Source organism: Chrysochloris asiatica, unplaced genomic scaffold (genome assembly GCF_000296735.1).
Source record: "Chrysochloris asiatica unplaced genomic scaffold, ChrAsi1.0 scaffold00003, whole genome shotgun sequence".
Lineage (NCBI taxonomy): Eukaryota > Metazoa > Chordata > Mammalia > Afrosoricida > Chrysochloridae > Chrysochloris > Chrysochloris asiatica.
The window spans coordinates 42,817,514-42,827,908 of NW_006408521.1; the positions used below are offsets into that span (position 1 = coordinate 42,817,514).

The following is a 10,395-nucleotide window of genomic DNA, read 5'->3' on the forward strand; positions in this document are numbered from 1 at the left end:
TTAAAAATCTTTATTTATTTATTTAACTGCCATCCCCATCTATCTATGTATGTATCGTTCTCACATTGAAAAAATAAAAAGAACCATGACATGAACAGACATACGCACACTCATGTCCATTTAAAAAATAAAGGACAAAAGAGAAACTTGGGCTTTATCCATTCACACTTGGCAAAACATTGAACCCAAAAGACAGGATCCATTTGTGTGACGGCCACCCTGTGATTTGTTTGTCACCTTGGAGCCCCAAAGCTAATGAGCATTATCCACAGAGGAGTGGCCACAGACGCAGCTGTAACACCTGACACTAGGGTATGGAAATGCAGGGAGTGGACAGGGTCACAGCGGTATCACAGATTCTCTCCCTAATTTTGGTTGCCGTTGGCAAACAGGCCCTTCCACATGACAAGGGGGTCATTTCCTAGCTGCCTCAGTGAGAATGAATTGCCATGTTCTCTCCACTATAACCTCCGTCTGAATAGACCTTTTGACTGTGGCAGGGGGCGCTGTTGAGTTGACTCTGACTCATAGCGACTCCGATGTGCAGATAGAGCTCTGAGCCATTGGGGGTTTCAAGTCTGGGGCCTTTCAAAAGAAGACCACCTCTGGGTGGGTTTGAACCGCCAGCCTTCCAGTTAGTACAATCCAGTGTTAAACCATTTGTTCTACCTAGGGACTCCTTAGCTTCCGATAAGAAGAGCTTTTCTTTCCCTCCCTCTATCAAAGAACCTCATCCATAACTAATACATTCTGCAAGTGACATCCTGTCTCACATGGTTATAGATTTGCTTTAATTCAGGAAAGCCAGCCATAGACAGTGTTTTACATGAAGTTCACAGAAATTAGGCAGGATGGAAGGTTATAGATTCAACTCACATCACTGGCGATCTCTCCAGAGGCCCGAGCAGCCTGGAAGGGGAGCGCCTCCGTTGTCAGCCTGTAGCCCTGAGCACGAACGTTACGCCAAGACTCCTTGTATTTCGTCTAAAGTAGGAACACATGTAGATCTCCTTTAAAAAAAAAAAATTACACGAACCCACGAACAAAGACTCCCTTTTCCATTTGTAGCGCGGTGTTCCCAAATCGATTTCTGACATGCAAAAGCTGTTTTGCGGATAAAAATCTCATTAACACACATGACACTTAGCACATGTGTGTGGAGGCACGTTGCACACAGGCATCTAAAATAACACATCGAGGTAAGATTCTGTGGATGCCGAAAGGTCACTGTTGCGTGACCACACAGAAAGAGATGGAAGCAGCTTAGGAGCACGTCTGAACTCCAGTGTCAAGAAAAGCTTACGTCACTCAGATTGGCCGCGTTGGTTTTTGCTCTGACGAACTCCGGAAGACCCAGGGTCATGGTGTATTGGTGCCTGGCATCTTCTCCAGCTGCCTTATAGAGACGCTGGGCAAAAGAAGTAAGAAAATCAGTGTTGTGAGTTTCTGGGGTGCAGAGATTCCCTGATCTGAAATGGGGGAAACCATGTTTGTAAAAGGTCATTCGATGCGCCCTTTGATTACTTAAATGATTATATATTCCTGAGTGTTTTTGTGTACATCCTAAAAAAAAACCCAGAGGGAATAGAAGCAAATATTGTTGAATGATGATGCACGGAGGAGATTGTAATCATTGCAATGAAACAATGAGTATAAAACCCATGTTCTCCCATGTAAACTATCACCGAATTTATAATAAAAACTTTTTTAAAAAAGGCCATTCAAGGTAGAATGGATCAATCAAGACAAATCTTTGGTGAGTTAAGTTGAATATAGGAAGTTAATTATTCTCAGTTTGGTCATGGCCAGCAAAGCAAAACCGGAGCAGATCCAAATTTGTAAAATGAGGCTATATTATAGTAGGAAACATTTGGAGTTGATGCCCTGCTAATAACTTTATCTCCCTCCTAGAAAATAAGGGCAGCGTATGTGTTGCAAAGCAACTAAATCTCTTGATCAGCAGAGTTGAAAAGAGCGGTACCCTGATCAAAGATGGCGGCCAATTGCATTGCTTTAAGTGTGTAACTCTCCACAGTCTAATTACCCACGGTCCTGCATCAAGTGTCTGAACGAGCTCACTATGTCTCTTCCAAGTTTCCAATTTTAGGACTTCAACCCCTAATTTTTCCTGTCCTGGTTATCATTCGGATGAATCCACATTTTACAAATTCACGTCTGTTCCAATTTTGCTTCATCAGCCATGACTAAGTTGTCTCAAACTGATTCAAAACCCTGGTTGAGTGATCTAAAAGGAATATGTAAGGAATTACAGTTTGCTTTGCTGGGTTATGGCCAAGAAAGGAAAAATGAGTTTAGTGATTCTATTAAAAACCCTCTGCCATTGAGTTGATTCCGACTTATAACTACTCCATATAGGATTTCTGTAAATCTTTATGGGAACAGAAAGCCTCATCTTATTCCTGTAGAGTAGCTAGTGGGCTTGAACTCTCAACCTTACAGTTAGCAGCTCAAAGCCTAGCCCACAGCACCACCAGAGTTCCCTAGTAATACTAGTGTTGTTGTTGTTGTTGTTGAGTGCCGTTGAGTCGATTCTGACCCATAGTGACCCTGTGTAGGGTTTCCAAGGAGCAGCTGGTGAGTTTGAACCGCCGACCTTACAGTTCAAACAGCTTTGCAGTCTGGCGCATTAACCCACAGTGCCACGCTAAGAGCTCTTCAAATTGTAGACTTTTCCCTTGAGGACAAAACCAAAAGACAATACAAGGAGCTGAAGAATTTAGGAGAAGCTCTGCTTCTTAGGATTTGTTTTCAGTTGTCATCTAGTCAGTTCTAACTCATGGCAACCCTACGTGTGACAGAGGAGAACTGAGGCTCCACAAAGTTTTAGGGGAAATAAATGGCCAGGTCTTTCTTCCAGGGTGCCTCTGTGTGGACTTCAACCTCCCTCCACACAGTTAGCAGGCAAGCACATCAACTTTTGCACTGCCTAGGGACTCCTGCTTGTTGGAATGGAGAGTCCCCAATACTGGTCCGTATCCTTTCCATGCCTCAGATCCTTTCCAATGGGGAACTCACACATAATTCTCTACTAACCTCACCTATTCCAAACCTGTCAGAATTGAACAAGGAGTCGAATCAACAGGACTGGAATGCCTCATTGAGGATCTTTCATGTAAAGGTGTGAGCAGGTAAAAGGTGAGTGAGAAGAAGAGGGTTGGAGAATCAAGGAACCTGGCAAACTGTATATATAAACTGTCCTTAAACAACCAAGACACTTCCCTATTAGAATCAATTCCAGTAACAGTATAGAACAGTTTAGGCAGTATGGGACAGGTAGAACAAATGCTTTACAGATCAGGGTTTTCTCATACTTTAACTAGTAAATGACTCACTTGAAGATCTCATTCAATGTCCATTTGGACATAATAGGTCTGAGGCAGGGTCTGAGAATCTGCATTTCTCAGAAGCTCCCCCTGCTGGTCCATGACCACACTTCAGTAGCTACACCGCAGACTAAACCAGATTTCCAATTGAGTCTTCATTCCTTCCGGAGAAGGTTTATTGTTGTTATGTACCATCAAGTTATTACACCTCACAGGGATCTCATATAACAAAGTAGAACTGCCCCACAGGGTTGTCAAGGCCGTAGTCTTTCTGAAAGCGTCACGTCTCTCTCCATGAAGCAGCTGGGTTTGAACTGCCGACCTTGCAGTTAGCAGTCAAGACCTTAAACTACTCACTATGCCCCCACTTCCTCTGGGGAAATGTTTACACTTCACAGAATGACATTCCTTTCATTCAAACACCCATGTTCTCCCTACCATCACACACACACACACACACACACACACACAGAGTTTAACAAGCTAGTAGTGTTTAAAAGGCCAGTCCTAAAGCCACCTGGAGATGTTACCTCATTGGTAATCTGATTGCTGAATTTCGCATGAAGGAGGCTGGGCGAATCAGTCACCGCTGTGTACTTGAATGACTGGGGTTGTTGACGGTATTTACTCTGCATTCAAACACAAGAGGAGAATGAGAAGCTTTTTAAATACATTTGTTAACAGGAGTTCTAAAACAACTAAATCTAGCAAAGGCAGCTAGTCTGTCACTCCAGAATGCAGTCTGCCACCTGTTCTTGTGACCTCAGATCTCAGACCTTAAAAGGCAAGAGCAGCAGAATGGCTTTTCAGAAAGGGCCATGGAGTTCTGTGTCAATTCAACATTTATTCCCCCACCTCCGCTCACAGCAATCCGGAGCTCCTCACCCTTCAAGGTGCAGCAGAAAACGACGATGAGGCAGCTGTAAGAATACACACACCCGCACCCATTCTGGAAGTCAGCAATCAGTAAATCATAGTAACTGAGCTCCTGAAGCAAACCATGTTGTTGTAGTGAGGTGCTGTCGAGTCACTTCCAACTCGTAGCAACTCTATGTACAACAGAACAAAACACTGCCTAGGCCTGAGCCATCTTCACAACCTTGCTATGTTCTGACTCGTGGAGGCTCCATGTCCAGCAGTCAGGGTATCAATCCACCTCACTGGGGGCCTTCCTCGTTTTCATGGACTCTCCACTTTACCAAGCACGATGTCCTTCTCCAGGGACTGGTCCCTCCTGATAATAGGACCAGGTACATGAGACGAAGTTTCACCATCCTCTCTTCTAAGGAACATTCTGGCTATACTTCTTCCAAGACAGATTTGTTTGTTCTTCTGGCAATCCCTGGTATATTTAATGTTCTTTACCAATACACCATAATTTAAAGACATCGATTCTTCTTCAGTCTTCCTTATTCACTGTCCAACTTTTGTATGCATGTGAGGTGAGTGAAAATACTAAGGTTCGGGTGAGGTGCATCAAAGTGACATCTTCGCTTTTTCACACTTCTAAGAGGGCTTTTGCAGCAGGTTTTCCCAGTGCAATATGTTGTTTGATTTCCTGACTTCTGTTTCCATAGGTGTGGATAGTGGATCCAAGTAAAATGAAATCCTTAACAACGTCAATCTTTTCTAAGTTTATCCTGATATCTTGATGCTACTTATTGGTCCAGATGGGAGGATTTTTGTTTTCTTTGTTGAGGTGTAATCTATACTGAAGGTTATAGTCTTTGATCTTCATCAGTAAGTACTTCAACTCCTCTTCGCTTTCAGCAAGCAAGGCTGTAGTATCTGCATACAGCATGTTGTTAATGAGTCTTTCTCCAATCTTAATGCCACGTTCTTCTTCATAATTCCATCTACCTCACTTAGGCAGCCAATGAGTGTCTTTTTGCTCCCATCATGCCCTCCTCTCCTTGCTTTGACCATTGTTGGAAGTTCTGTCATCCTCTTGGAGGTGAGCAAGATCCCCCAAGAGTTCAAAGAGTGATTCTCCTTGAACCTAAAGGAAATTCTAAGCTTGGAATACTAAACTTCTTGTATTTTTAATGAAATTATTACCACGTTTATAACATATATTTCCTTATATGTTAAATAAGGAAGCATAGTACTTAGATTATGGCTAATCCTTATAAAAACCAACAAGGGCAGTATTAGTATGGATAAGAAGCTGAGGTTCAGAGAGGACAAGTCACTGACCTACAGTCACACAGCACATGAGTACTAGCCTAGGATTTCCATCTCCATCTGTCAGGTGCCAAAGCCTACCTCTATACATTGTCCCATTGGCCTAGTCTTCAAAATGGCGCTAGGAAAGTACGTCGTAGGTTGTTGTTTGTCGCTGTTGAGTCATTTCTGACTCATGGAGGCTTCATGTATGGCAAAGCAGGACTGCTCCATGGGGTTTTCAAGGATGTGAACTTTTGGTAGCAGACTGCCGGGTCTACCTGCTGAGGCACCTCTGAGTGTGGGTGAGAATCACTAACCTTTTGGCTAGTCATCTAGTGCTAAAGTGTTCGAGTCACCCAGGCACTCATATGTTTATAAGGGAGTTGATTCTGTAGCTGCAAAGCTGACTTACACCCAGTCTGGGACAGAAAGTTCAGTAAGAAAAGAGGCCACTCAAGAGGTCAGCAGACAGTGGACACTACTAACAACGTAACATCCGACTCACTTTGTCCAGATAGTACTGAATGCAGAACCTCTCCTTGGGGAGGAAACCTCTAGACGCTATGCCCACCACCCACCTCAGGGCTGCTGGTTACCTCGCTGATGAGTTCAGACGCCTTCTTTTTCCCTTCAATCTCCAACGTGCCTGGAATGACACAGCCAACCCCACGCATAAAGTTCAGGTCTGAACGATACAGATTCTACAAGGAACAAGGCAAAGAATTAGAACAGTTGAACTCTCAAAACCGGGAAGCAAAGAGACACCAAGGGTCTCATGAAAAATCACTGCCAGAAGAATGTCATTATTAGAACCCAAGGTCAAAGCAGTCTCCAGATAAATTACACTTCACATATGAATGCTTATTAATAAATATTCAGGAGGGAGACAATGTGAGGGTCAGAAAAAAAGCCATTCTGCTGTTAGCTGTTTCAGAGTTACTGTTGTAGCGACGCTAGACAGAATTTGGGAGTCCCAGCATGGCACTCTAGGATAAGCATTGGACAGCTAACCACAAGATCAGCGGTTCAAATCCACCATCCGCTGCTCAGAGATTGCTATGGGTCAGAACTGACTCGACAGTACTTACCATCAACAACAGACAGATTTTTATTTTAAAGTAGGCTATCTCTGGTAGCATAGTGGTTACGAATCGGGCTGCAAATCTTAAGTTCAGCAGTTAGACACTACTAGCTGTTCCGCGGGAGAAAGATGAGGCTTTCTGCTCCCGTAAAGATTTACAGCCTCGGAAACCCTGTGCAGGGTCGCTATGAGTCGGAACTGACTCCACGGCACACAACAACAACAACAATCAAAAAATACCAATGCAACAGCAAAATGTGTTTAGAGAGTGGGATGTCTTGGTACGCATATGCAAATGGTTTAACAGGTCTTCTAAAACAAAACCAACAGCAGAGGGTGACATCAATTCATCATACATTAAAAAAGAGCTTATAAATTGATCTGGAATAGTCTGGGTCTGTCTGGGTCTGTGTGGGTGGGGGCGAGTATGTGTATTTGAGTGATTGGGGCTGACAGCTTAAAGGCTCCCCCCAAATTCACTCTGCTGTGGAGCATTCTCCCCTCCAGCCACCGAGATGCCCACCCCTGGGCTAGCTGCCTTCCAATTTCTAGCACACTAAAAGGAAGGGCAAGCCAGGCCTCTGCTCAGGTGACAAACAGGCCCCAGAGAAAAGCATGGCCACTCCCACATCAGGACTTCCTACAGCTGCTCGTAGGCTCCTGACAGTTTGAGTCATTTAGCAAACGCTGCACACAGACGAAGCATGGATCTGCATACTGGCAGACCCATGCACAGGCTGCGTGCAGCATTTGGTTTTCTGGCTCACGACTGTTACTAACAAGTCTCATAGCAAGACGGCTGGCCATGATGGGAAATTAGGGAGCATCACTCAGAACTGCTGCCTGTTGGGAAGAGAATCCTGTACCACCTTGGGAGGGAGGAGGGAGACACGCAGTACTTGTGGTCCTCTAGGCCGGCCCGCTTCTGAAAGCAGGTATGATGAGCTAGAAGCCAGAGGCCGGCAGTCTCTGGAGGACCCAGGAAGGACCACAGGGCCCTGATCTCCCTGCCTTCCTTCCTCCCAACATTCTCAGTCCCAAGGGGTCATTGAGCAACCTCCTCTGTGAATTTTACCAATCTTCAGAAGGTCAGCACAGAAATGTATGAAAATAGCCCACTCCAAGCTGAGGGCAGAAGTAATCCCACAGCTAGATCCTGAACAAGCCAAACCACAAATCCTGAGGGCATCTTGGTAAGAAACAGAACAAAACCCACAGCTGTTGAGTCATTTCTGACTCATGGTGACCCCATGTGTGTCAGAGAAGAACTGCTCCACAGGGTTTTCATGGCTGGACCTTTCAGAAGCAGATCACCAGGTCTTTCTTCCTAGATACCTCTGAGTAGATTTGAACCATCAATCTTTTGGTTAATGTTTAAGTGATCAACTGACTATGCCACCCAAGGACTTTTGTAAGACACCATCTGTGTCCAATGGCCAGCACCCCTGTTTCTCATTTATAGCTGGGGATCTTTGGCAAGCTAGTTAACTTTGAGCCTCACCATAGTTTATCTGCAAAATGGGGAAGAAGATTGTCTACATGTGGTTTATTATGAAAACTTACAAAATTACTCAATACATGGCTGTTGTTGTTGGGTTTGTGCCATCGTGCTTAAGGGCTAGGCAGGAACACCAGGGCAGTGTTTCAAAAGAACACTCCAATTCTAGAGGATTCCTCACCTCTGGAGCCCCCACAGAGCCCACAGGAACTCTCAGGCCACTACATCGAGTCAAACTTGAACAGAAAATGGTCCCAGCAGAGAAGCCAGCTCCCCTTACCTCACTCTGCAGTTTGTGAGCTTTCTTGACACAGCTCAACCTCAAGTCTTCCACCAAGGAAGTGTACTGGGGAAGTGGGTGTTTGTAGTCCTGGTCACTGGCCAGGGTCTGAGCCTTCTTAGCATGCACCAGGGTTACCATGTCCAACGGCAGATGGAACTGTGCCTTGGAGTGTTCAAAGCCTTTCTTGTAATTCACCTGGAGGGGCAGACAAACCAACAGCAGTTGTTTCAAAAGCCACGATTTGCTTCTGTCAGGCACAGTGCTGCAATGCAACTGTCCCAGGCAAACCAGGGAGACATTGGTTGTTGGCAGGGCCCGGGCTCCTTTCTTGCAGGGACTGGCACATTAATGAGAGCTCGACTCCAGGTCCTGACGCTCACTATCCTGGCTCCTGGAGGCTACTGGTTTGGGGGATGAAGGCCCATTGTCCCTTCCCACTTCCCCCCACAAACAGCCCCCAAAAACCTCATTGCTGTAGAGTTGATTCCAATTCATGTTGTTGTTATTGGTTGCCTCTGAGTTGGTTGCAACCCTTAGTGATCCTACGTACAACAGGATGAAACACAGCCTGGTCCTACACTATCCTCACAATAGTTGTTACTCTTGAGCCCATTGCTGCTACCACTGTGCTAATCCATCTCTTTGGGGTCTCCCTCTTTTGTGATGACCCCCCACTTAACCAAACATGGTGCTCTTCTCTAAGGACTTGTCCCTCCTGATATTTCCAAAGTATGAGAGACAAAGTCTGGTCATCTTGGCTTCTAAGGAGCATTCTAGTTGTACTTCTTCCAGCACAGATTTGTTTTTTTGTTTGGAAGTCTGGCAGTCCATGATACCTTTAATATTATTATCCAAACGTTAAACTCAAATGCATCAACCCTTCTACAGTTTTCATTACTCATTGTTCAACTTTCACAAGCATATGAAGCAACTGAAAATACCATGGCTTGGGTCAGGTGCACCTTAGTCCTCAAGCTGACAGTTTTTATCTTCAACACTTTAAAAAGATCTTGTGCAGCAGATTTGCCTAATGTAATATGTCATTTGATTTCTTCTATGAGTGTTGATGGTTGATCAAGCAAAATGAAGTCCTTGACAACTTCGATCATTTTTGCATTTATATGGATGTTGTTTATTGATCCAGTAGTGAGGATTTTTGTTTTCTTTACATGGAGATGCCACTCATACCAAAGGCTGTGGTCTTTGATCTTCATATTTTACGTAAATATGTTAAGTCTTCTTTGCTTTCAGTAAGCAAGGTTCTATCATCTGTATATTGCAGACTGTTAATGAGTCTTCCTCCAATCCTGATGTCATGTTCTTCTTCATATAACCCAGCTTCTTCGATTATTTGTTCTACATGGTGAAAGAACACAACCCTGGCACACACCCTTCCTGGTTTTAAACCATTCAATGTTCCCTTGTTTTGTTCAAACAACTGCCTCTTTGTCTTTGTTAAGGTTCCTCATGAGTACTCCTGAATATTCATTCTCCACAACGTTGTTCAGATCTTGTCATGATCCACACAGTCGAAAGCCTTAGCAGAGTCCATCAAGCACAGGCATTCTTTCTGTGTATTCTATGCTTTCAGAATTCTTATCAATGGAGGAAAAAAATGTGAAGTTGTCAAGGACTTCATTCTTCTTGGATCAACTATCAACACTCACAGAAGCAGCAGTCAAGAAATCAAACGACGTATTGCAATTGGCAAAGAACAAGGCACAAGGAATTGATGGAATAAAAATTGAAATCTTTCAAGAAAGTGAGGCAGCACTGGAGGCACTCAACTCATCTATGCTAAGAAATTTGGAACACAACTATCTGGCCAACTGATTGGAAGAGGTCCGTATTTGTGCCGATTCCAAAGAGAGGTGACCCAACAGAATGCAGAGATCATAGAACGATATCTTTGGTATTCCATGTAAGTAAAGTTTTACTAAAGGTAATACAGAAATGGCTGCAAGCATACATTGACAGAGAACTTCCAGAGGTTCAAGCCGGATTCAGAAGAGGCCGTGGAACA

At 44.2% G+C, this 10,395-nt stretch overlaps 1 protein-coding gene across 1 annotated transcript in view; it reads right to left on the reverse strand.

Annotated features, from left to right (window-relative positions):
- Window positions 1-10,395, reverse strand: part of NRAP (nebulin-related anchoring protein) — an 88,746-nt gene that overhangs the window by 17,201 nt on the left and 61,150 nt on the right. The window contains exons 30-34 of the mRNA XM_006831484.1: window positions 8,370-8,567; window positions 6,107-6,211; window positions 3,875-3,973; window positions 1,304-1,408; window positions 877-984 (exon numbers count right to left, since the gene is read on the reverse strand). Coding sequence (XP_006831547.1) covers window positions 877-984; window positions 1,304-1,408; window positions 3,875-3,973; window positions 6,107-6,211; window positions 8,370-8,567 — 615 coding nt within the window. The remainder of the gene's footprint in view (window positions 1-876; window positions 985-1,303; window positions 1,409-3,874; window positions 3,974-6,106; window positions 6,212-8,369; window positions 8,568-10,395) is intronic.